The 22,923-nt window shown below is 39.9% G+C and overlaps 1 protein-coding gene across 9 annotated transcripts in view; it reads right to left on the bottom strand.

Annotated features, from left to right (window-relative positions):
- SEPTIN9 (septin 9) overlaps positions 1 to 22,923 on the bottom strand; it is a 275,134-nt gene that overhangs the window by 521 nt on the left and 251,690 nt on the right. For 3 of the 9 annotated variants that reach the window (XM_087709853.1, XM_087709851.1, XM_087709852.1), the window contains 7 exons: positions 20,997 to 21,134; positions 10,636 to 10,753; positions 9,379 to 9,474; positions 8,220 to 8,316; positions 5,262 to 5,313; positions 4,556 to 4,690; positions 1,589 to 2,380 (listed from right to left, as the gene is read on the bottom strand). In XM_087709853.1, coding sequence (XP_087565979.1) covers positions 2,266 to 2,380; positions 4,556 to 4,690; positions 5,262 to 5,313; positions 8,220 to 8,316; positions 9,379 to 9,474; positions 10,636 to 10,753; positions 20,997 to 21,134 — 751 coding nt within the window. In that variant the 3' untranslated portion in view covers positions 1,589 to 2,265. Of the gene's footprint in view, positions 1 to 1,588; positions 4,691 to 5,261; positions 5,314 to 8,219; positions 8,317 to 9,378; positions 9,475 to 10,635; positions 10,754 to 20,996; positions 21,135 to 22,923 lie in introns of those variants that run through there. The other 6 variants (XM_087709855.1, XM_014053107.2, XM_087709854.1 and 3 more) reach the window with 5 other exon arrangements.

Genomic DNA, 22,923 nt, shown 5'->3' with positions numbered 1-22,923 from the left:
CAAGATTTTAAATGTACCACAGGATCTTTTGCTGCTTGTATTAATCATGAAGGGATAAATACACTAATTGATGATTATTCCTGGAGTCATATTTGAATGGTTCAGCTCAAGTCAGCCAAAAAAATAAAATAAATCTACAGCGTTGCAAATAAGACAATTGGGGACATCTTTTCTAAACTCTTCCTGTGGAGGACAAGGATATATAGAAATAGAGTGGGACATTATTGTGACAAGGCTGTTTTGGTAGCTTTATCATCTGGCTATCTTTTGAATTTAACTGAGTTGGGTCTATGAACCCATCTGGTTTGCAACTTTGGATTAGCTGTGATCTGTTAGTCAACTGTGGAATCATGGGATATGGAATTCAAAATCAGGTGTGGCAGCTCATCGTTCAAGAGCACTTTGATCTTGAATAAAGATATCTTTAAACTGGAATGGGATGCCACATAAAACAGTGGTGGGATTCAAATAATTTTAACAACCAGTTCTCTGCCCTAATGATTTCTTCCAACAACCAGTTCACCAAACTGCTCAGAAAGTTAACAACCGGTTCTCCTGAAGTGGTGCGAACTGGCTGAATCCCACCACTGATGTAAAGTAAATAAACAGTTGGATGATTTATATCTGTGCAGTGAGGAGAATCTTCTTCTGATCTTCCTGAGAATCAAGATACTTTATTCAAATATATGCTCTGTACCCATGAGTAACAGATAAAGCACTTCCAGTTTTCTCTTCAGTTAAGATATAATTTCTTAACTGTCTTCCTTTGAAGACTGACTTTTTTTCTTTCTTTTTTTCTGGACAGCCACTTGCCTGGAATGGTCTAGGCATCCTCTACTTGAGCAGGGGGTTGGATTAGAAGACATCCAAGGTCCCTTCCAACCCTGCCATTCCATTATCATACCGTTGATACAGCATGGGTTGCACAGGTAAACCCATCAGTGGCTGGCCAGGTTAGGTGGTCTTAATAGAATGGACCTTATAAATTCATTTTAGTTTGGCTTTTATTCCAGTGCCCTGGAGTCCCAAAGTTGACTTTTAGCTGCAGTGAACCTTCTCCCCAACTTCCTCATAAGTATTACAAATAGGGCTGAACTGTGTGGCAAGACCCTGTAAAGTGGCGCCACAGGAAGCCAGACGTGGGTGAGAGATAGAACAGAGGTGAAAGCTGCTGACAGCTTAAGACGAAATAGGAACTTCTCTTTTTTATATTTCTCCTATGTACTTTGCTGTAACAGTCCAAATGAACTTCTGCTTTTTGAAATGTCATGCTTGTCTCGTGTATGGAAACGCCTTGCGAATGCACCGTGTGGAACACGGCATAAAAGTAGGATCCTGGGCAGAGCTCAGTTCAGTTCAGATTTTGGTGTGTGAACGGGCTGAACTCGATGCATCCAATAAACCTGTTTCTCTCACTTTCGTGGTCTCAAGTCCTGCTCTTTCGTAAGTAGATTACTAACCACAATCTGCTGCTACACCGTGGCTGTACATCCTGAACTAATGTATGTAGAAGTATTGGGAGAAAAAAGGATTTACATATATACTCTTTGAGCCCAACCTCCCCATCACCCCAAAAAGCCTTATCTGATTATTTCCATTTGAAACATTTATTTTTGGAAATACATATTAAACACTATTATTATACAAAACAGAACTAAATTTATCATAATGCATACTGTTCTCAAAAAGGCCATTTTTTAATCATTTGGGTGAACTTTTTTTTGGTTTTACTCGGTAAACACTCCTCCAAACATACAATATCAAAGGAGAAAGCTGTTTTAGTCCTGCTTTTGCTGGCTGAAAAATACTGGCAAACATGGAATGATGATACAACTACTTTTAATTTTTGTTTTACTGAAATGCATGGAAAATGGGGTATGGAGACTTTCTCCGTTTCTTAGTTATCCATTTCATAAACACTTGAAATATAGATATTTATATATATTTTTAGATAATGCACAATTTTTATTTTGCTAAAATATAGCAAGTCAGCAAGTAAAAAAAATATTTTTTCCTCAGCTTAACACAGCTCAGTAAAGTTTTTCCATTTTTCTTCTCTTTTGGCTTGGGAGGGACAACTTAAACTTAAAAAAGGGTAGTTTAGATTGACTTGTAATGCCAAATGTGTAACAGCCTCAGAGCAAAGAGTACTTGAAGACATATTCACCATGGGCAGAAATGACAAACAGATAAGAATCACATCTCCTCAGAGTTTGGATTGAGGGAGGGGGGAAAACTTCTGCCCTGGAAGGATGTAGTAATGGCTCACAAGAGGTGGGTGGAAGACGACTTTATACGCTTAGAAGACCTGCATGAAGATGTGTTCATCTGCTGGCATCCTACATCTGGTATTTGATGTCTTATCCCGAGGCATTTCTGCCTGTTAAGAATGGCCACATGGGTGCCCAAATGTGAAAGAGGAAATCAGAGCATTTAATGTTGAAGGAAGTCAAGAATCATTACATAGGCTGTTCTTTTCAGAGCAGTCCACAAGAGGGCAGTATTGCTTTCTGGTTTCAAAAAGGAGCAATTGGGAGTCTGAACAGCATTTGGTCCTTCAGAGCTGGCTCTTTTGAGTCTCAGTTCAAACACTATAATGCTATAACCTATGGACTTCTTGCTTAATCATAAATACTGGCTAAAGCCTGGATCAGATTAGCATTCAGTTCTCACCCCACATTCATTGTTATGGAGAAATTGTCTCAAAGGAAAACATTTCCCCCATTAGGAATACAGACATCCCTCTACTGCATAAGGACTGGTTGGAGAATGTCAATGAATTCTATATTGAATAAACTTTCTCAGTAACTTTCAGCATACAAGATGTGAGAGATTTTTATGCAGCCTTTTGTCCACGATTGCAAAGTCATGTGCAAATGGGTTGGATATTCAACTTAATGGTTAAAATTTGGAGTCATGGGTAAGGAAAGCCAATAAATCTGGATGGTGCCAAGCCAGAAAAAAATGTGGCCTTTCAGACTGAGATGAACCTCCCGGATGATATGACTTGGGATGCATACCTGGGATGCTTTAAGCGTAAGTAAAAAGATTACACTCAAAAACTGAACACTGAGATAATTTAGCCTATCCAGATCTCAAGAATGTCTTCGGTGTTTTGAAGGGGAGAAACAGCAGCTAAGCTCAACAATATTAATTATTGGGGTCTTCAAAGCATAGGAACTTCCACCATAGGAAAGCTTACACCCAAAGTACTTAAACAGAAGTCTAAATCAAATGTATGATGAACCCCTTCACTTCTGGAAAGTCAACAGGTTTTGGGGTTTCAGGCCTGATGAAGGCAGAGATGGTGTGAGGAGGATAAAAAAGGAGCCTTCTTAAAGTTAGGATGATCTACGTTTCCAAAAGGGGGCTTACTCTTAAAATAGAGCTGCCATATTATACCATAGTAGATCATCACTTTTTATTGAGTCTACTGGCTCTCTCTCTACTATTGTTGCCATTTTAAGGGAAGGGGGGAAGAAATCAGGCATGCTGGAGAAAGAAATGTATAGTGCTGTATAGAATTGTGCCATGCAACCATCATACATTTTTCTACCCACTCTACCATGTCTTTGAAAATGTATCTAGTCATAACAAATTTCATCTGAAATGGATGGAGTTAAGATACATAAAGAAAAAAACAAAAACAAAACAAAACCCCACCCACCCAAACTGGAAATAAAACAGAAACAACTCCCTGTTCTTTCCAAGGTTTCAAAAACAATAAACTTTGGCACCAGATGAACCAAGTGGCTTGCAAAAGATTTGTATGGATCCGAGGCACTGAAGCAGAAAAAGAAGAAATAGACTGAAGATGATGATCCTGTAGCGCATTCATCCAGTCTATTTGCTAAAGAAAGCCGCCCTGTTCAGATCTGATTTTGCCCCTTTCAACATTGTTCTGATATGCTATTGCTTAATTGGGAACAGAAGCTGCATGGAGACGGTTAAGAAATGCATAGCACCCTCTTTTCTTATTAACGTAGCTATGCTTCATATTTACTAGATTGGCACAATACTAGCAATCATTTCAAATAATTGGGCCAACAATACTTGGCTTAAACGATAGCACAGGAATCTATGAAAAAGACCTCTTGATTCCCGATTAACAGAAAAAGAAAATTTCAATCATTGCTCATCTCAGTTTCAGGAAACTCAAATTACTGTATTTGTTTGAGAATCTCTTCCTTAGCTCCAAGGAAGGAACATGGACCAGTCCTGGTCAACAACCTATGATAAAGTGGTCACCATTCTATCAAAACTCAAGAAAAGCCCCACCTGATGAGTTCAACCTGAAGCTGATGTCCCTATAACAATTCATTACTATATCCTAAAAGGAAGGACAGGAGAGATGGTTTCACATCACAGAGACTGGGAAAGAGCAAGATACGATGTTTGTTATGGAAAGCACTGTTATTTGGTCAATTAACATCAGCAGCCTGGATACCATTGGCAAAGAGGAGGAAAGGACAATGGCACCAGCAAAGGATTTCTAGGATCCTGTTTTAAAGAAAGTAGGGGGGGGGATAGGGGAGGGGCAACTACAGAGCATTACATTTCATTGGCCACCAGTTCCTCCTTGTCAACCACACCATTGGACAGTGCGTTCTGGCTTTCATTTAAACGCTTAACTCTGTAGGCTTCGAAATGGATGCTGCTAGTAATGTCTTTGATGTTCTGCATGTGTGTCCTAGGAAAAAGAGAAGAGAATATTTTTAAAAAAATAAAGGAAAAGAAGAGATAGAGATCTTCAGATCCAAAGTTGAAAGTAAAGCCAATGTTATACAGGAATGTAAAAGATTATCTATAATACAATAATAAAAAGCATATATTTTACCATACCCACATTTGATTTTTGCCATTTTCAGGAGATAAGAAAGTTAGATGTGTTAAATTTTCGTGTATCTTAAAATTGGCAAGATTGCAATACATTGACAAATAGGGTCTGATACTTTTTGCAAATTTTGACTTGTTCACACACCATATTTTAAATCACGATTTAAGCAAGGTTTATTGAATGGGTAGCAGGCCATAAGGCATGGATGGCATCAAATACAGAAATAGGCAGCCATGTATGCAAAACCAAGTCCAACTACCATATCTTGAGTGACATGCACCATCTCCAACTTTGGTAGGAACAAAACCAGACTGGAGGGTCTATGATGTATCTATGGAATGGTGCAATCTTCCCCACCATCCCAGTCTTAAAAGTAATATTGCCTTGAAGCATCCAAATTGCCTTTTAGGAAATTGGCACCAACCTGATCAGGAGATCTCTCAAGTAAGCAAACTCGCAGTGTGTTGTATTCTCAACTGTCAATGCAGAAGAAGGAAAACAAGCAATTAGCATAAACTCTTACCTGCTAAATTCCAGAGCAAAGACAGGGTTCAAAATGCCATTCACTTCATAAAGAATCTGCAGCACTAAGCAGATCCCTAATTCTAATAGACTAGAACAGCTGGAAGGATTTCTTTCATATGGTCCAATTATATTGTCTTATGAGCAACTGTACCCTGTTTTCCCCAAAATAAGACCTCCCTGGATAATAAGCCCACTTGAGCTTTTGAGGGCATGCGCTAAAATAACCCCTTCCCTGAAAATAAGCCCTCCCTGAAAATATTGCAATACAGCAGCAGCCATGAGGTGACCACGTTCAAAAATAATAAGACTTCCCCCAAAATAAGGCCAAGTGCTTATTTCTGGGCTCAAAAGAAAATAAGGCCCTGTCTTATTTTTGGGGAAACATGGTACCTCCCGCTATTCCTCTGGATGACATGTTTCCAAAATCACTTTAATCTCAGACTTTGGCCTTCCAACACCCTTGCTAATTTCATGAGATACAAGAACTGGCCACAAGATGGAAGCACAAGGCTTAAAATATCCCCCCCCCCCCGCCCTTCAATTAAAAAGTGCTTTATTTCATTGCCAGGTGGCTTGTCCATTCCAGTCCTCTGATGTAGGAAAGTCTCTCTTTTTGCAGTTCAACTTTTAACACTTGGGACTCCTTCACAGGATTTTAAAAATAAACCTTCAAACCTTGTTGTAGTAGGAGCCATATATGCTGACATAGAAATGCCAAAAGTATTTACAGCAATAATTGTTGGAAAAGCTTCTGCCACTCCTGATCAACTAAACAGACTGAGATATGTTTAGCAAACATGCTTATGCAACCCTGTCCTTTCAAAACTGTTTCAAGGAAGATGGACGATTATGATGTTCTCAAAAGTTTCAAGGAGAATTAAAACACAGCTATTCCTTGAGTTACAACTGTAATGGAGCCTGTCCATCATGGTCGTAACTTGTGATGCTCATAAAATGTGTCACTCATGTTACTGACTTGATATTTATTTTTGCACTGGTTGTTAAGCAAATCAAAGGTTTGCTATGGACACGGTTTTGCTGAAAAAATGGAAGTAAATGTTGATTTTGGCCAAAACAATTGTAAAATGCAGTCACATGACCACAGGAGGCAGCAGGGGCACCTGGGCTGCAGTCACATGACTCTGTGGGATCCAGGTAGGTCCACTGGAACTTTGAATGGTTGCTAAGTAATTGTTGACTACCTTTCTACTCTACATAATGCCATAATAGAATCACAATCCAGTTCAAGAAGGTGATAAAATACATAGTACCTCCCCCCCCCCACCAAAAGGCTAACACTCTTTGTCTCCATTGCTTGATTCTCAGTGAGGGGGGATTCCAGATTTGTTTGTATTAGCTGCTACAGAAAATGGGATAACTGTAATAATGTTTACTGTCAATAATGAGAGAGGTAAGGGATGCTACTCCGAAACATCTTCTTCAACTCATTTGTTTCCACAGCTGCCAGTTTTAATATATTAAAATCTCTACAGGGCATGAATTAAATCCTACTTATGCATGGCTAATAGTCTGCATGGCACTTCCCTGTATGGAAGGAGGGGTCTCTGCCATGGAAAGTTGGCAATTTAAAATTCAGCAGAAGGGAAACAGAGGAAGGGAAGATGGGTGGTGGAAAGAATGAATCTGGGGTTGTTGAATCTATTGCATGTGCTTAAGATCATATGGCAGTCTTCACATAAAATGCAATGAGGGAGAGAGAAGAAAGAAGGGAAAAATGATTGGTAGAAAAGGTATCAACCAAATATCCTGGGAAACCACTGCAACCCCTATTCTTTTAATAATTATGCTTCCTATTCTGCTCGCTCTTTAAAGCAGTATTTATGGAATCTTTCGCAGCATAACTGTGTTCTCCTATGAATGCCAAAAAATACATTATAACTTGGTTTTAAATTGCTAAGATCTAACCAACAGAATGGATTTAATTGTTTACCTGCACCCAGAATGATTGCCACCTGCAGCTAACATATGTTGATCCAAGCTACAACCCACAAGGTAAAGGTTTCCCTTGCACATATGTGGTAATCATTCCTGACTCTAGGGGCGGTACTCATCTCCGTTTCCAAAGCCAAAGAGCCAGCGCTGTCTGAAGACGTCTCCTGGTCATGTGGCTGGCATGACTAAAGGCCGAAGGCGCACAGAACATTTTTACCTTCCCACCAAAGGTGGTTGCTATTTTTCTACTTGCATTTTTATATGCTTTTGAACTGCTATGTTGGCAAAAGCTGGGACAAGTAATGGGAGCTCACTCCATTACGCAGCTCTAGGGATTTGAACCATGGAACAACTGACCTTTCTGATCATCAAGCTCAACGTCTTAGCCACTGAGCCACTGCTCAGTGAGTATCTTTCCTCTAATCTCCAAAGACTGCTGCAACTTCTCAGTGATCAATCACAGGGAAACCTCCTGATTTCAGAAAGTCTCAGGATGCTGTTTCATTTCAACACTGACATGAAGCCATTTTCCTTCAATAGTTTTGGGCCAGGCTGGGATTCTGGAAATCTCCCCTTTTGCATTTTGTATTTCTTCAACATCCAAAAGCTGAGAATTTGGGTGGAGATATAGAATTAAACGTGAGGCAGTGGAGCTTTCTGATGAAGCAACAAATCAAAGTTGTTTTCTCCTACTCTGACAATTCTTAATCCCGTTTCAAGCCACCATTGAGCAACCTAACCCACAAAATATGACTCTTATTCTGCCCAGCAGAGGGCAGCAGAGCATATATTTTTTTCCAAAAAGAGATGCATACATTGCCACATCTTCCTCACATTCAAGATGTTACTTTAGCAAATGGAAAGACACAATAATGGCAAGGAAACAATAAACAGGAATTCTTACCTTCGATTGTGCCCCATTTTGTTTTCCTTCCCAGAATTCGTCTTCCATTAATCTGGTATTCTTGGTCACTGCCCACCACAGCAAATGGAATCATTTCCTACAGTGAAATGTTACGTTCAGAAGGGTGAAAAAAATCTGGCAACTTTTTATTGCATTAAACAATTAAACCAAATATCTTTCTCCCCCCCCCCCATACACACACTTTATTTTTGAGACTTCTTAGGTTTGGTCCAGTCTTTCTACAAAAATTGCCCTAGATCTGGGGATTAACAAAAGCTCAGAGTCAAATTAAATAAAAGGCGGTTTTATTTCAAGAAACTAAGCTTTATTTTTGTGAAGCACTAACGAGGAATGGTAAATTCAGAGAAAAACCTCTTATTTTCCAAGGATTAACAATATGGTGGCAAGACTGCTAATCAGAACCAGGCATTGTGGATAAATTAAGGCAGTCTTTTTTCACTTGCAGTAGCTCACCAACTAATTTAAAGTTACATTTTGTTTTTAATTTGATATTTATTTGTATAGTTTACTCCCAATTATATATTGGGAAGTTGTACAACACTCTGAGTCAGCTGATTGGGGTGGCCCTAAATGTCATGTAAATAAATAAATCAATAAAACTTATCTGAAAGAAAACTTAAGATGGTCCCCAAATGTAAAGGGCAGAGGAAATGGCCATGAAGGACAGGAGGAAGAACCACTACCAAGTCAGGTCAAGAATGTTATGTGAGTAAACATCTTAGAAAAAACCCTCCCCAGTTCACCCAAAATAAAAGAAAGGACAGGGGGAGAGGGGAAACACTTTATAACTTTAAAGTACAAATAGTACTCATCTACATGACATTGATTTGCTAGTCTGATCTTCCCTGGAGGGCTGACATCCTCTCCACCAAAATTGTGAACATGTTTTCTAAGTTCTTCCCTGATGCTCACTTTAGCGTGTTTCAATGCACCCCTAATTGAAAGATCCCTTAAATCAACATCACTTTTATATCAAACATAAGGAAATAGACCAACTTGCAGATTTTTAAGAGTGATTCAGAAATCTAATAGACAGAAATAATTAAATATCGTTGAGAAGAATTCTTGGAGCCTGAAAGTCTGCTGTAAATCTCTGACCGCAAACAAAATGTGTATTAAAAGAGATCTACACACTTACTCTAAATTTTTCATTTATTAATCGATCTTCAGAATCCTCATCAAACTGTTTCTGGGGATATACATCTATGCCATTAGCAAGGAGATCTGCTGTAATCTAAGAGAAAGGAAAAACATTGAACGTAAAAAGACTGTGATTAGACAGCTATACCAGTAAACGATTCTTATTGACTGAGCTATAGAAAAAGGAATGTCTTTGGCCTTCATATCTGGTCACATTCTTATCACCCACAGTGAACCTGGAAAGGCAACTTTGCTGAAGTTAAGAAGGTGTGAAATTTAAACAATGTTTAAATAGCCTGGGATATTGAATACACTGCCATCCAAGAAAGCGATACAAACTGGAGCAAAGACACCAACCAGTCAAGCATGATCATTTGTGAATACAGTTAACTAGATAAACACTGGGAAGAAACACACAATATTCATAGAGCTCTCAGTACGCCTCTTGGATTTAGGTTGTTTAAAGCAGCTCCGGCCAGTCCTTGTACACTGAGATGATAGTACACACTGTGGTTTTTAAACCATCCGCTCAAAAACATCAGCGTTGGGAAGCTGGTCCCAAGACTCAACTTTCCCCCTTCAATTACAAACTGTAATTCATTTATAGGCTGGTCCAAAATGGGAGTAACTTCCTTTAGGCTGTCAAGTCAATGGGCAAAATACTGAAGACCGGACAAGTTATTTTTGGCATCTGTGGCTGAACCAGTGGCCATCTTTTTTCCCCATGTCCATAAGGGTAATGTAACAATTAAACAAGTCAGAAGCCCTTTGACAGCACTGAACAATATAACCATTAATGATAGGGTCAGAACAAAGCAAATAAAGAGAGTCAGGATGGTTAACTTCACAGGATGAGAGCAGAGATATATCCCTTCAAATAGGGCTGGGTATGTGGGTGGTACAATTAAGTAGTGAGAATTGCTACCAACTATTCTTGGGTCACATGTATTAAGTTTGTCCTTTCAGAGCAATGACAATAAGGAGCCTGTTTTTAAAATTCACCTGCAGCAAGATTTGCAAAATGGAAGGGGCCATTGAGTCTGTTTTCCCACCCTGAAGAGCAAGCAAAGTGAGAGAAACACATTATAGTGCTTGGAAATTGATGAAGACCTTTCCTCTTATTAGACAAGGTTGCTCTGAACTGTGGCCCAAGGACTGGACTGGGCTGGGCCTCTGGGATGGTGTGGAAGTGAAAAAGGAAGAGGCTCAGAAAAATCAGGAAGGGCCTTGTCCTGTCCCATCCCATCCTGCTTACCCTTTGCTTGAAGGCGTCTCTCTCCTCCAGGGTTAATGTGTCTGCTTTGGCGATGACAGGCACAATGTTAACTACTTTGCTCAAGCGTCTCATGAATTCAATGTCAAGCGGCCGAAGGCTGAAAACAAGATAGAGAAGAGATTTCTTAAATGAGACCAGGAAAGTGGAAACTTCAGAAATGTCAGAAAGAAATGGCTCCCTCCCCCATAGGATACTTCAAAAGTGTGTGTGTGTGTGTGTGTGTGTGTGTGTGTGTGTGTGTGTTTGTGTGTGTGTGCAAAGTCAACAAGCAGATTTCAATGTGAACACAGTCATTCCTGTCTCTGATCCATCCACTCAATATACAGTCAGGCCAAGGTCTCACAAAGTCATGGAGATGCCTAAGGAAAAGCCACCATCAGTGTGAGAGCAAGTAGTTCATGTTCATCAAGAATTGGCACCCGGGGGCAGGCTGCCTAGAACACTGAAATAATATTATCTTGATTAAAAAAATTATCCTGGCAGCAATTGTTTGGTAAATGTCTTCAATCCCATTTTAAAGTTGTCCACATCAGAAGCCACAGCCATATACTGCTAACTCTCTTAGCCTAATTCATTGCAGCAATTTAACAAGGGAACTCAATTCAACTGAACTCTTCAGAGTAAAAAACAAACAAACAAGGCAAACAAATACAATTTTAGCTTCCTATATCTCCTTGTAACTCAGGACATATCTGCATTCTGTGAATATGTCTATGCATACAAAATGTATACAAAGCTTACATTGCATACATACCAGCAAAAATAGAATGCAGACAGTTCTTCTTTGGTTTGTGTTGTGACTTTTAAAGTGTGGTTCCCTGCTCAAAAATCAGATACAGAAATGCACACAATTGCATGCAAAAGCAATTCTTAAAAATACTTTTAATGTTTGCAAATGTACATGGAATCGAATATAACAGATATGGTTGAATAAAATATGGAAAACTGACAAACCCAAACCAATTCTTAGTTTGCAGTAATCTAGGCGTAGTGAAAAGGGAGCTTAACTTCTGGCTAGAAGGGTTATGCTATTTTCTTTGAAGCAATAGGCTTGCCTTCTGGTGGATGGCAGGTCTAAGTCCCATGTGTTTCTTCTTCCCTCACAAAACAGAACAACATATACATTTCACTTAGCTGCTCCCCCATTCCTTCATTTGTTTTTATTTCTTGTTAAGGTTGGGGTTTGTTTGTTTCGTTTCTTAGTCTTCAAGGCTTCTGCAAGTGACCAGCTAATTTTGGCCAAGGGAGAAAAGGTTGCTGTGTTCAACTAGGCCCTGAGGCAGTATTGCAGGCTAATTCTGCTGACTGCCAGCAGTTCGATTCTACAAACCACTTAGAGAAGGCTATAAAGCACTGTGAAGCGTTATATAAGCCTAAGTGCTGTTGCTATTAGGATACATTTTATACAAGAGAAATCAGGGAAGGCTACATGGTTGGAAAAAACAGGCATATTGTCACAATATACTCCAGAGAAGCAGCCGGCGGCAGGAGAAAAAGAAAAAAAACAATTTGGTCTAAGGATTAAGGTGCCAAGCTTGAAACCTGGAGACCCTGAGTTCCAGTTCCTCCTTAGACATAAAAGCAAGGTGGGTACTTTGGACCAATCATTCTCAGCTCAACCCACCCATAGGGTTGTTGTGGTGGGGAAAAGAGGAGGAGTATATTTACCGTCTGGAGTAATTTATAAAAATAATAGGAGGGATAAAATATCTTTAATAATAAGTTTAATATATTAAACATTCTAACTTCAGTCCATCATGTGGCAGACGGAGAAAGAGAGAGCCAATTTCTCATGGAAATCACTTACCTTTTGCAAAGAATGCTTTTAAAAGCTTTGACAGGCTTAAAGTTCCAAGTTAGCTGTATTTGGCTTTAATTAACTGAAGAGCAGTTATTTTGCCAAGTGGTTTCCAGGTATTTCATATTGTAACAATTGCTTTCTCTCCTGAGAACCATGTTCTGAAAGGTGGGTTGTAAATCTCCCAGTAAAATAAATAACTAAAATGTTAGTGAAACTCCTATTTGCATTCTGCTACCTAGGATAGAGCTTCCAGCCCAACTGCTGTGATCGATAAAGAAAGCTGTGGGTATCCTGACTGATTCCAGCATTAATCACCGTGATATCTAGAAAATATATATTAAGACACACTCTCTTGTGGCACAAAACACTCCTGGTTAAGCTGATCACTGGCTCTTTAAGAACATGCCGGAGTCCTGCCTAATGTTGCAGCCTTCATTTCTTCCCATGTTAACGTGTTACATTCATGAATGAAAGCAAATATACATGTCTCAGGATAATGTTGCAGGATCCAATCTGGGTCAGTCACTGGGACCACTGCACCTGCATGGAGGTGCAGTGGTTAGAGTGTAGTGCTGCAGGCTACTACTGCTGACTGACGGCTGCCTGCAAATTTGGCAGCTCAAATCCCACTAGGCTCAAGGTTGACTCAGCCTTCCATCCTTCCAAGGTGGGTAAAATGAGGACCCAAATTGTTGCGGGCAATAGGCTGGCTCTGTAAACTGCTTAGAGAGGGCTGGAAAGCACTATGAAATGGTATATAAGTCTAAGTGCTATTGCTATTTTCTCTTCCAAGCTTTCAGACTTGTGCTAGAGTCCATCCTCAGGGAGCTTCTCTCTAGCAGAGTGTAACACACTCTATGTAAATGCATAGAGAGAGAGGTCGCCTGAAGATGGGCTCCAGCACAAGTCTGAAAGCCTGAAAGACTAAAACTCTTGGCCCTCATGACCAACCCAGATTGGATACTACATTATTATGTTCATGCTAAACTAGAAATTCACGCATTCATTGTGTATACAATAAAAGGATAAAGCAAATGGGGCAGATGGATTCACACAGTCTATGCAAGTAATTTTAAAATGGTTGTTTTTGTTTATCTTTTTTTAAAATCAAAACACACACACACACACACACACACACTGAGGCACAACTCAAGTTGTCTTCCTGCAGGAGAATCAGCACTGAACCTCATGACAAAGTTATGAGGTGACAGAAACCATGTTGCTTCTCATTTTTGCATGAGTTATCAGCATCAATATGCAAATGTGAACACAGACATCCAAGAAAATTTATGAAGCAGAAATGGTTGCAAAAGATTCTCCCAAAGCATGAAATTCCAGAAAGTAAACAGTGATAGTGTTTCATCCCATGCGAATAAGCAGCTTTCTAGTCCTTGCTGGGTCAAAAGGGAAGCCTGGGTTGGGGGAGAGGGGTTGCCAGCATGCTAACTAATGGCAGTGACCAGTGAAATAAGATTTCCTCAGTATACTCAATTTAGATTACACACATGGATGTTTAGCTCTTCATTTTAATTATAAGGGTCACTTGTTTGCTCCTGACCTAGAATAGGAATTGGGATGGGTCACTGGCAAACTTACTTGTATTCATTCCAAGTCAGAAACCCAGAAACAGAAGTGCTAGCAATGCTTGATGGAAAAAGTTTAATCCCGAGGAAGCAGATAGAAACCCTTTGCGAGATGAGCTCTGCCTCATGTAGTAAGCTTCAACTCTAGATTGCCAGGAAGTTGATAGGAAGCCGGGTTTTGATGGTTATAAAACTTTACTGTGGGAAGGTGGAGAAGTCAATGTACTTGAAGAAGGCTTTGGTGCAACCAATCCTAAAGGAACTGACTCTATATACTGAACTACTACCCACCCAATATCTAACTTCCCTTTTGGAGTAAAGGTTATTCATAAGGTGGTGGACCATCAACCGTCCAAGGACTCTGGAAGAAATGGATGATCAGAACTTTTCCAATCTCCATTCACGCACAGGCATGGGGTGGAAACTGCTCTTGCTGATAGCACACAGTCCATCTTAGATGGAAGAAGGCTCCAGCCTACAATGAAATTAACTATGGTACTTTTCCAAATTAGCAATAAGTGATATGAATTGAAAACAACTAAAGGCTGAAGCAAAGGATTCAAAAGTTCCATTTGGAACATTTTTGTTCTCACACAAACTGATATGCACAAATATATAACTGTTGAAAGAGAAAGTGTATTTGTGTTTGTGTTGTGTGTGTGTGTGTGTGTGTGTGTGTGTGTGTGTGTGTGTGTGTAAGAGAGAAAACTAAACCGAACTAAATATAATCCAAACTTGAATATTGCACTGCAAGCTGGTCTCCATGTCCCAAGGAAAAATTAATTTATATTAACCACAGTAGAGTAAACTCAAATGCTGCACATAAAGACTGTCGAAATTTTTGGGTGACTTAATTAGAACCGAAAGAAATCTAGAGTATGTCTAGAGCTTGCTGACACATTGGCCTTTTGTTCATAAATCATAAGTTCTATCTCCTAATTGATGGAATACAAAAAATAATATGTTGGCTTACAAAATAATTTCTATTGTAGAGAACTGCATAAAATAGTGTCAGCTTGACATAAAATGTGGGCTTTGGTGTGTGTCTATAGCACACTGGCCCAAAAGTGTTCAGCCATCTTTACGGTTAGCAGGCAATACTGTATAGGGTAAAATCAAGGCCGGTAACCAGTCTACGCCTCTTTTTTCTTAGTAAAAACATTATTAGGGAGCCTCAATTGACCAAAGCTACAATGGGCACCAGTACAAGCCAGCATTTATGAACCCTTCTTAAGACTGTAATAGCCTATGGAAGACTGTAACTTTAAATATAAGAGGACTAAATGGTAAAAAAGTATACATTAGTATAATGAAATGAAAGCAAGAAAAGCTGTGAGTCGATAAAATAAAAAGGTGGAATATGTAATAGGTTTGAATATTCTGATTTAATAGAGTGGTGTTGAATACAGACAAGAAAGTGAAGATACATGTTAATTATGAATGAAAGGTCTAACAGAGTTCTCCAACCTTTCTGGGTTGGTGGCCTGGAAGGGTGGAGGGGCAGGTGCCTTTACACATGCACGCGCATGAGCAAATAGGGCCACGAGAGCAATGCTCACGGTGATGGTAGCACACTCACACGGCAGTGGGCCTTGGCCCACAAGTTGGAGATTCCTGGTCTAACATTTATGAACCGATGCATTTGGATGAGTAGAAGTACAAATCCCTAAGTAGGTGATATCAGTATCTTATGCCCAATGAATGGTGATAATAAAAGAATCGGGTAAATTTGAGAGAAAATTTCACAATACACTGAATAAATATAATCCAGAAAAAAATGGGTTTTTTTGCTATATAATAGGGATGGATGACTGGGAATGCAATGAACAAATATAGAAAAGCTGATTGGGCCATTCAGAGACTGAAGAATGAATAATAATGTTAAACCGAATGAGTGATTACTTAAAGATAGATCCCTTTGTTCTAAATACTTTGCTTATTCATAAGTCTACTAATGAGAACACATGCAAATGAAAGGAATATAAATTTAAAAACATGATATATTTGATGGTTTATTAGAATTAATGAAGACAACAAGGGAGATGAATCTGAAAAAGATTCACAATTAAGCACAATTAAGTAGTGTCAAAGGGAAAATATTGGGAGGAAAAAATGTGCTGTTGTAGAGAAGAATCTGTATGACTTGAATAGATTTTTTAAAAGGAGGAAAAGTGGGGGGAAAAAACCAAAATAAAAATTATTGCACTCCCAACAGAACAAATACAAAGTGGGTAAAAAGGAAAAAAAGGATGGATAAGCTGATTGGCACAAGGTTTGTGGAATAAAACAAATGAGAAGTATGAGCAAGGAGATTTAGTGGAACAATAAACTGAAAGTGATAGTGCATTAAAAAAAAACGCATGTGGGAGAATTTAAAAAAACCCCAAGAGAATGATAAATGTGTGTGGCGATATATAAAGAGCTGCAAAGAATATAACCAAAGTTTGAAAGAGTTTGAAAAAAGCAGAGAAAATGCAGAGCAATTTTAATGTATTTTTTAAAAAAATCTGAAGAGGGCTAAACAAAAAGTCTGAATGACAATAAAAATTAAAGCAATGGAATCATTTAGGACAAAGCTGAAATTTTTAAAAAATGCCAGAAAGAATATTTTATATGTTAACACACACACACACACACACACACACACACACACACACATATATATATATATATATATATGTGGGGGTTAGTGGTTATCTCGAAGTAATGAATGTCAGAAACATTTGTGACTCCAAACAGAATGATGAAGGGGAAGTCATAGTAGATACTTTGAGGGTACTGAAAAATGTTAATCACAGCTGTTGTTGATGATGCAACTAGAGAACCTTCACCTGATGGAGATGATCGAGTGGCTCTGTGATTTGTATAATATGCACATGTGAAAAGTGCATCCATGCCCAATGACTGGGAAAATGTTAATGTTCCCTTCTACAAAGCAAAAAGGAGTAAATGCAAAAGCTATAGGAGGTTTAGTTTCTTAAGCATGCCTAGGAAAGCATGTGGCAGAATTCTCACTGAATTTTGACCAAAAGTACCATGGCTTTATGTTAAACAAGGAATGTACTGAACAAGTTTAGCAAGTCATTAGAAATCTATGTATGTGTAGAATTATGTTTACAACACATTTAGTGGTTTAGAGAAAGTCTATGATAGAGTTGAATTATGGAATATAATTAAGGAATATATTATAAAGGTAAAGATAAAGGATTCCCCTGTCCAGTTGTTTCTGACTCTAGGGCAGTGATGGCGAACCTTTTTTGTCTCCCATGCCAAAGCAGGGGGAGCACAGGAGGGTCATGTGCAGGCGTGCCACACCCATAATGCTATGGGTGTGACCTCCCCCCGCATGTGCATGTGCGCACGACCAGAAAACCCCACCGCTTTTGGCATGGTTTTTTCATCCTCCCCAGACTCTAGAGGCTTTCTAGGAGCCTGGGGAGGGCAAAAACAGCCTCCCCATGCCCCCCCCCAGACACCCTCTTCCAGTTTGCTCGTAGGGTTTTTGCTCTCAGGAGCCTTCAGGGAAGCCTCCTGAAGGCCCCTGAAGGCTCCAGAGGGTGAAAAATGGAGCTAGGGGGAATCCGGAAGTTCAGGAATTGTGACTTCTGGTTTGTTCTTAGGGTCAGTTTTTGCTCTCCGGAGCCTTCAGGGAAGCCTCCTGAAGACTCCGGAGGGTGAAAAATGGCCTCAAAAGAAGGCCAAAGTCAGCTGGCCAGAGCACGCATGCACGCAGACCAGATGACAGAGCAACGCCTCACGTGCCCTGACAAATGGCTCCACGTGCCACCTGTGGCACGTGTGTCATAGTTTCGCCATCACGGCTCTAGGGGGTGATGCTCATCTCAGTTTCTAAGCTGAGGGAGCCAGTGTTGTCAGTAGACATTTCTGTGGTCATATGGCCAACATGACTATATGCCGAGGCACATGGAACACTGTTGCATATTGTATGAATATATTTTATATTGAGGTTTGGTAAAGGAACAGTAGTACACAAGAGAAGTACAGTACTGTATGTGTGAGAATAAGTGAAATGTTGTGTTAATAGTTGAAGTTTGAACAAGGAATAAGAAAAGTATAATTTTATGCATGTTCTAAAACACTGTCTCAAAAGGCAATAAGATGATAAGCAGGCATGCATGTTATACTGCTTGTATCTATTACCCTCTTGCAGAAAACCTCCTAAAAAGAGTCATGTTAAATCCTTAGGAATAAGAAGAGACATTCCTGTTCGCAAATCAACATGCTTCTCTCTATAACTCAATGAATTGAACTGTTTGTTAGTGATAACAAACTCTTGGCTATAATGTGTATCCAACTCCACAGATCAATGTGCAAAGTATCATATAAACAGAGAACCATCCCCAAAACAAATTCAGTTGTATTAGGATGAATGGCACAGAGTTGAGTATTCCAAATAAACAAACATATATCAAGGGAGGAATCAAGAAAAATACAGTCTTTGGCAAGTGTATAATGCCCTCTATAGTATACTTAGAGTCTACTTTGGGAGAGTAGACTGTCCCCACTAGGATTTAGTGGAAACGCCTGCAAATTGACCCTTACCCATCATTTTAATGTTGAAGAATACACTCAAGGGACAAGTGGAGGAAATATAGAAGTGATGAAAAGAATTTTGCTCTGACCTCAAAAAGAAAATGATTCCTCAGCTCTGGGAAAGTAGAAAGGCTGAAAAAGTGTCTCAGAATAACCCCACCTTGACCCTGTTCTCTTTAAAAAGGGTGCCGTGAAGGTTATGCACATGCCGTCAAGATTAATCTAATATATCCTGCAACAATAAAGTAGCATTCCTGGAATCCTGCAGTGTTTCTTGGCCTGGCCAATCAAAGGGCTAATATTCCCTAAATTATGGCACTCGAAACTTCACCCAGTAAATTTCACTATGAATAGTCTTCCATGTATGACCACAATTGGGTTAAATTTTATTACCTGTTTTGCCTTGGCTGTTAAGTGAATGACACCAGTTGTTAAGTGAAGCATGTGATCACTGAGTGAATCCAGCTTCCCTCAGTCAGTTACTCTACTTCTTGGGAGCTGGCTGGGAAAGTTGAAAACAGTGATCAAGTGACTCTGGGACACTGTACTCATCATAAGTCCAAGGGCCTGAATTTTGATCGCGTGAACGTGGGGATGCTGCAACAATGGTGAGTGCAAGAACCACCTGTAAGACACTTCTTTCAGTGTTGTCCTAACTTCAAACTGTCACAAAATAAATGGTTGCAAGTCAGTGGTGGGTTCCTACTGGTTCGGCCAAACTGGTAGTGTTTTGGTGGCCTCCTGGGTCGCTGGAATAGGCGGTGAGCCAAGCCTGCCATGCCCCCGAACCAGTTCTCCAGGAGCCGCCATCTTGTTTTTCGCTTCTGCACATGCGCAGAACAATTTTTATTGCACTGTGCATGCCCGTGCAGTGTGCCCACGAGCAAACCGGCAGTAGTCCCTGCCGGAACCCATTCCTGTTGCAAGTCATTGACTATCTGTACACTGGTACAGTAGAGCACATGCAAGCAGGGTACTTCCTTGTGTACTTAAAGGGTCTTGGATGGAGTTTTGATGGAGGTGGGGAAGTAAAGCTTTAAAGGAAATTAGAACAAAGAGCAGACTCAGCTTCCCTCCCTGATGCACAAGAACAGAAAATTACACTGACGGGAAGAGGGTGCCAAATCAATTCAGAGTGGAAATGGGTGTGTGCGCACGTGTGATATATGCTCACAGAATGTAAGGTGCCAAAATACACCCAGAAAATTGGGTTTGGCTTATCCATGGACAGGCTTAACCACAAGTATATTCAGGAATACTTTTAAAATGTATTCACATATTCTGCATATGCACATGGATAAGCAGATTTAATTTTTTTAAACCAAAATACCATGCAAAAAAACATGTGCCACCCACATATAAGCTGACTGAAAATTAAAACACAAAAAAATTCCGAGGGTTGGTTACTTGTGGATGGTTTATTTTTTTGTGGTGTTTTGATTAACACAGGGTCAGTTTATTTGCAGATGGGCTTATACACGAGTATATAAGGTGCTTAGTTAAACTTGAAAGTTTTCTTAAAAGCCATACAACCCTGAGTACAGTATCACAGACCAGAAAGACTCTCAGTGTATCCTTAACTACCAGGAGCAATTACGGAAAAGTTTAAAAGGAAGCAGAAAAAGAGAAAGAGGGGGGAGGGGTTGCCGGGGGGGCGGGGGGGGGAGACACACAAAGAGAGACTGGGTACATCTGTTTTTTCCCTGACTCTTCCCACATCCATTACAACCTGCCTGCAAACTGCAACTCGACCTTCCCTATAAACTCGCTACTTCTTGCCAACTCCCCCTCCCTCAATCCATATGTCATTTTTTTTTGACATGGGATAGGAAAGCAAAGCCCTAGAATGAACTGTCTGGGGCAGAGGCCCAAGGAACACCTAGGCCTAACCTCCAGCAGGGATATCAAGCTACATGAAAGTCAGAAATGATGTGTCTCATAGGTTCAAAACCCTAGCCTTATATTGGAAACACATGTTTCTGGGAAAAGAGGAATACACTAGGCAGACTTTTAGGCACCGCTTACCACGCAAGCAGCAGGGTGAGAGGGAAACCGTGGGGCGCAATTAAAAAGCCTCTCCCAGGCAGTCTAATGTTTCAGCGGCTGTAAGAGGGGAAGAGCTAATATGTGGAAGTATGATGGTTCTCAAGGAAGGATAGGTTGCCTTGCCAGACAAGCTGTGAATCAGCACCTAGGTCCAGCTGCAACTGAAAAGGTGTGTTTGTGTGACTTGCAAGGGGGAAAGAAAACAGGGCTAGTAATGATGCAAGGCTTATTTGAAGGCAGGGACTGAGCAAGCACATATTTTCTTGGATGTCTGGTTCCAGGGAAAGGTGGCAATCTGTGCCACTGAGCTCATCTACAGAAAATCAGAGGGTATAGTTCGGAAGGAGCATACATACGAGTGGCCAGTGGCAGGGATGAAATATATACAGCAGTGAACTCTGCTATCCGGGATCTGCCTCTTCCGATTAATATTTAGCTCTTCCTGGAGATACTTTTCATATTGGTCATTGATGAACTTCATAATAGGTTGCCAACTGTTGCAAGAAAGAAAGGAAGAAAAATAACATATTAGAGGCAGGGATTCTCTTAAAAAAAACAGTGCATTCATTTTCTCAAGCTTTGAAGCACCGATTGATTGCCATCAAGTCGTTTTTGACTCCTAAGGACCACATAAGTTTTCTCCAAGATTTTCTCTTTAAGCACGTCAAGTTTAATAAAAGAAGAGGGCGTTGGCTAATTATGTTTGTTTGTATACACTGTACTTTTGCTAGCACTTTACAGGAAAAAGTGCATGGGCAGAGAATCACAGAATCAACTCTCTCAGTCTGATTTAAGTATACAATTATGAGCAATAAGGAAGTATTTAAAAAATCAGCCACTTCATTTTGACAGAATTGTTAGGAAGGCTAACATTTCCATTTTGGGCTTTTTCAGGAGATACAGCAGATTGTTGCTTGTTGGCAGAGGCACATCACAGCCACCCAGGGTTTGCAAACAAAAATTCTCAAATGCTTGCTATGAAAAGTTAGACAGGGTAGAAACACTCCAGGTCCCTACCCTTAATGTTATCATTTGATGGAACCTTGAAGATGCACCTTCATGGTGACCACACAGCTCTTTGGACCAACCCTTCGCCTGACACCCAAGGGATCCCTATGCTTTTAGCTTCTAGATGACTGTGAAGCCCTGACTCTTGACTTGAGCATTGGGATAGGAGGGGGTTGAGCTGGGAAGCCGGTTGATCTTACCACCTGGATGAGGAAGGGAGGTACTTCTATTTTAACTGTGTTTTTATTGACTGACCTACCTAGAATCATATGAGATACATGACTATATAAGTTCTCTAAATAAATTAATACATACAGTATATACATATATATAAACTACCTTTATTTGTATGTGCGCGTGTGTATAATATGTATGTATGTATGTCTTCTTGTATTCGGGTGTTTTCCTGTGTAAAATCCAGCATACCTACACCCGTGAAAATCTATGAAAATATGTGTGTGTGTGTGCGCGCACGCGTGTGTGTGTGTACACACGCATACACACACACACACATATATATTTGTTTTCATAGATTTTCACAGGTGTAGGTATGCTGGATTTTATACGGGAAAAGACCCGAATACAAGACAGACAGACAGACAGACAGACAGACAGACAGACAGACACACACACACACACACACACACACACAGGTAGTTTCCCGAGCATGCAGTGCTCAGTATCAGCGTCTCTTCACTGAAGAAATATACAGCCTTTAACTCTCCCCTGTATTTCTACTTATGCTCTTTGACAGGCAGGCCCCCTTAAAGTTAAGAGAGGAATGAAATCTGAAGCTAATTTGCATTTGCTGTATTTGGAGGCATGCCACCATTGTTTTGTTGACTTTGGAAGGTTGATGTCATTTGATATTCCTTATTCCAGATCCTTTGCAAAATAGTAAGGAAACAGTAAGATGTATTCTCAAGAGTCCTTTCTTTCACTCATATAATTCACATCAACCATGGAGGTGACCCTTTGCTAATAGTGCACCATGGCATCACATTTTCCTACACGTTATAGAAGGAATTCCATCGTAGTTCTTTTCTGAGTAATTTAATTGGTCAGCCAATCCTCATGAGAAAAGATGTATAAGTAACTGCAAATTTCCATGTCTGTAAAGTACGGTTTGCTTTAGAAAATTTCCTAGCTTTTGAAGAATCAATAAATTTTGGCATAATTTTTGCTCTTATCCCGATTAAGTTCTTCTCTTTTTGTTTTCAGCCCACAGGTGGAAGAAAGTTTAGTCTGAACTGATTTTGCACCAAGTCAGTCAGT

Source organism: Thamnophis sirtalis, unplaced genomic scaffold (assembly GCF_051295495.1).
Source record: "Thamnophis sirtalis isolate CommonGarterSnake01/CBP01778 unplaced genomic scaffold, rThaSir2_p1.2 scaffold_3, whole genome shotgun sequence".
In the NCBI taxonomy this organism is placed as follows: domain Eukaryota; kingdom Metazoa; phylum Chordata; class Lepidosauria; order Squamata; family Natricidae; genus Thamnophis; species Thamnophis sirtalis.
The sequence above is the reverse complement of the archived record's forward strand: the minus strand, read 5'-3'. Positions and strand labels throughout refer to the sequence as shown.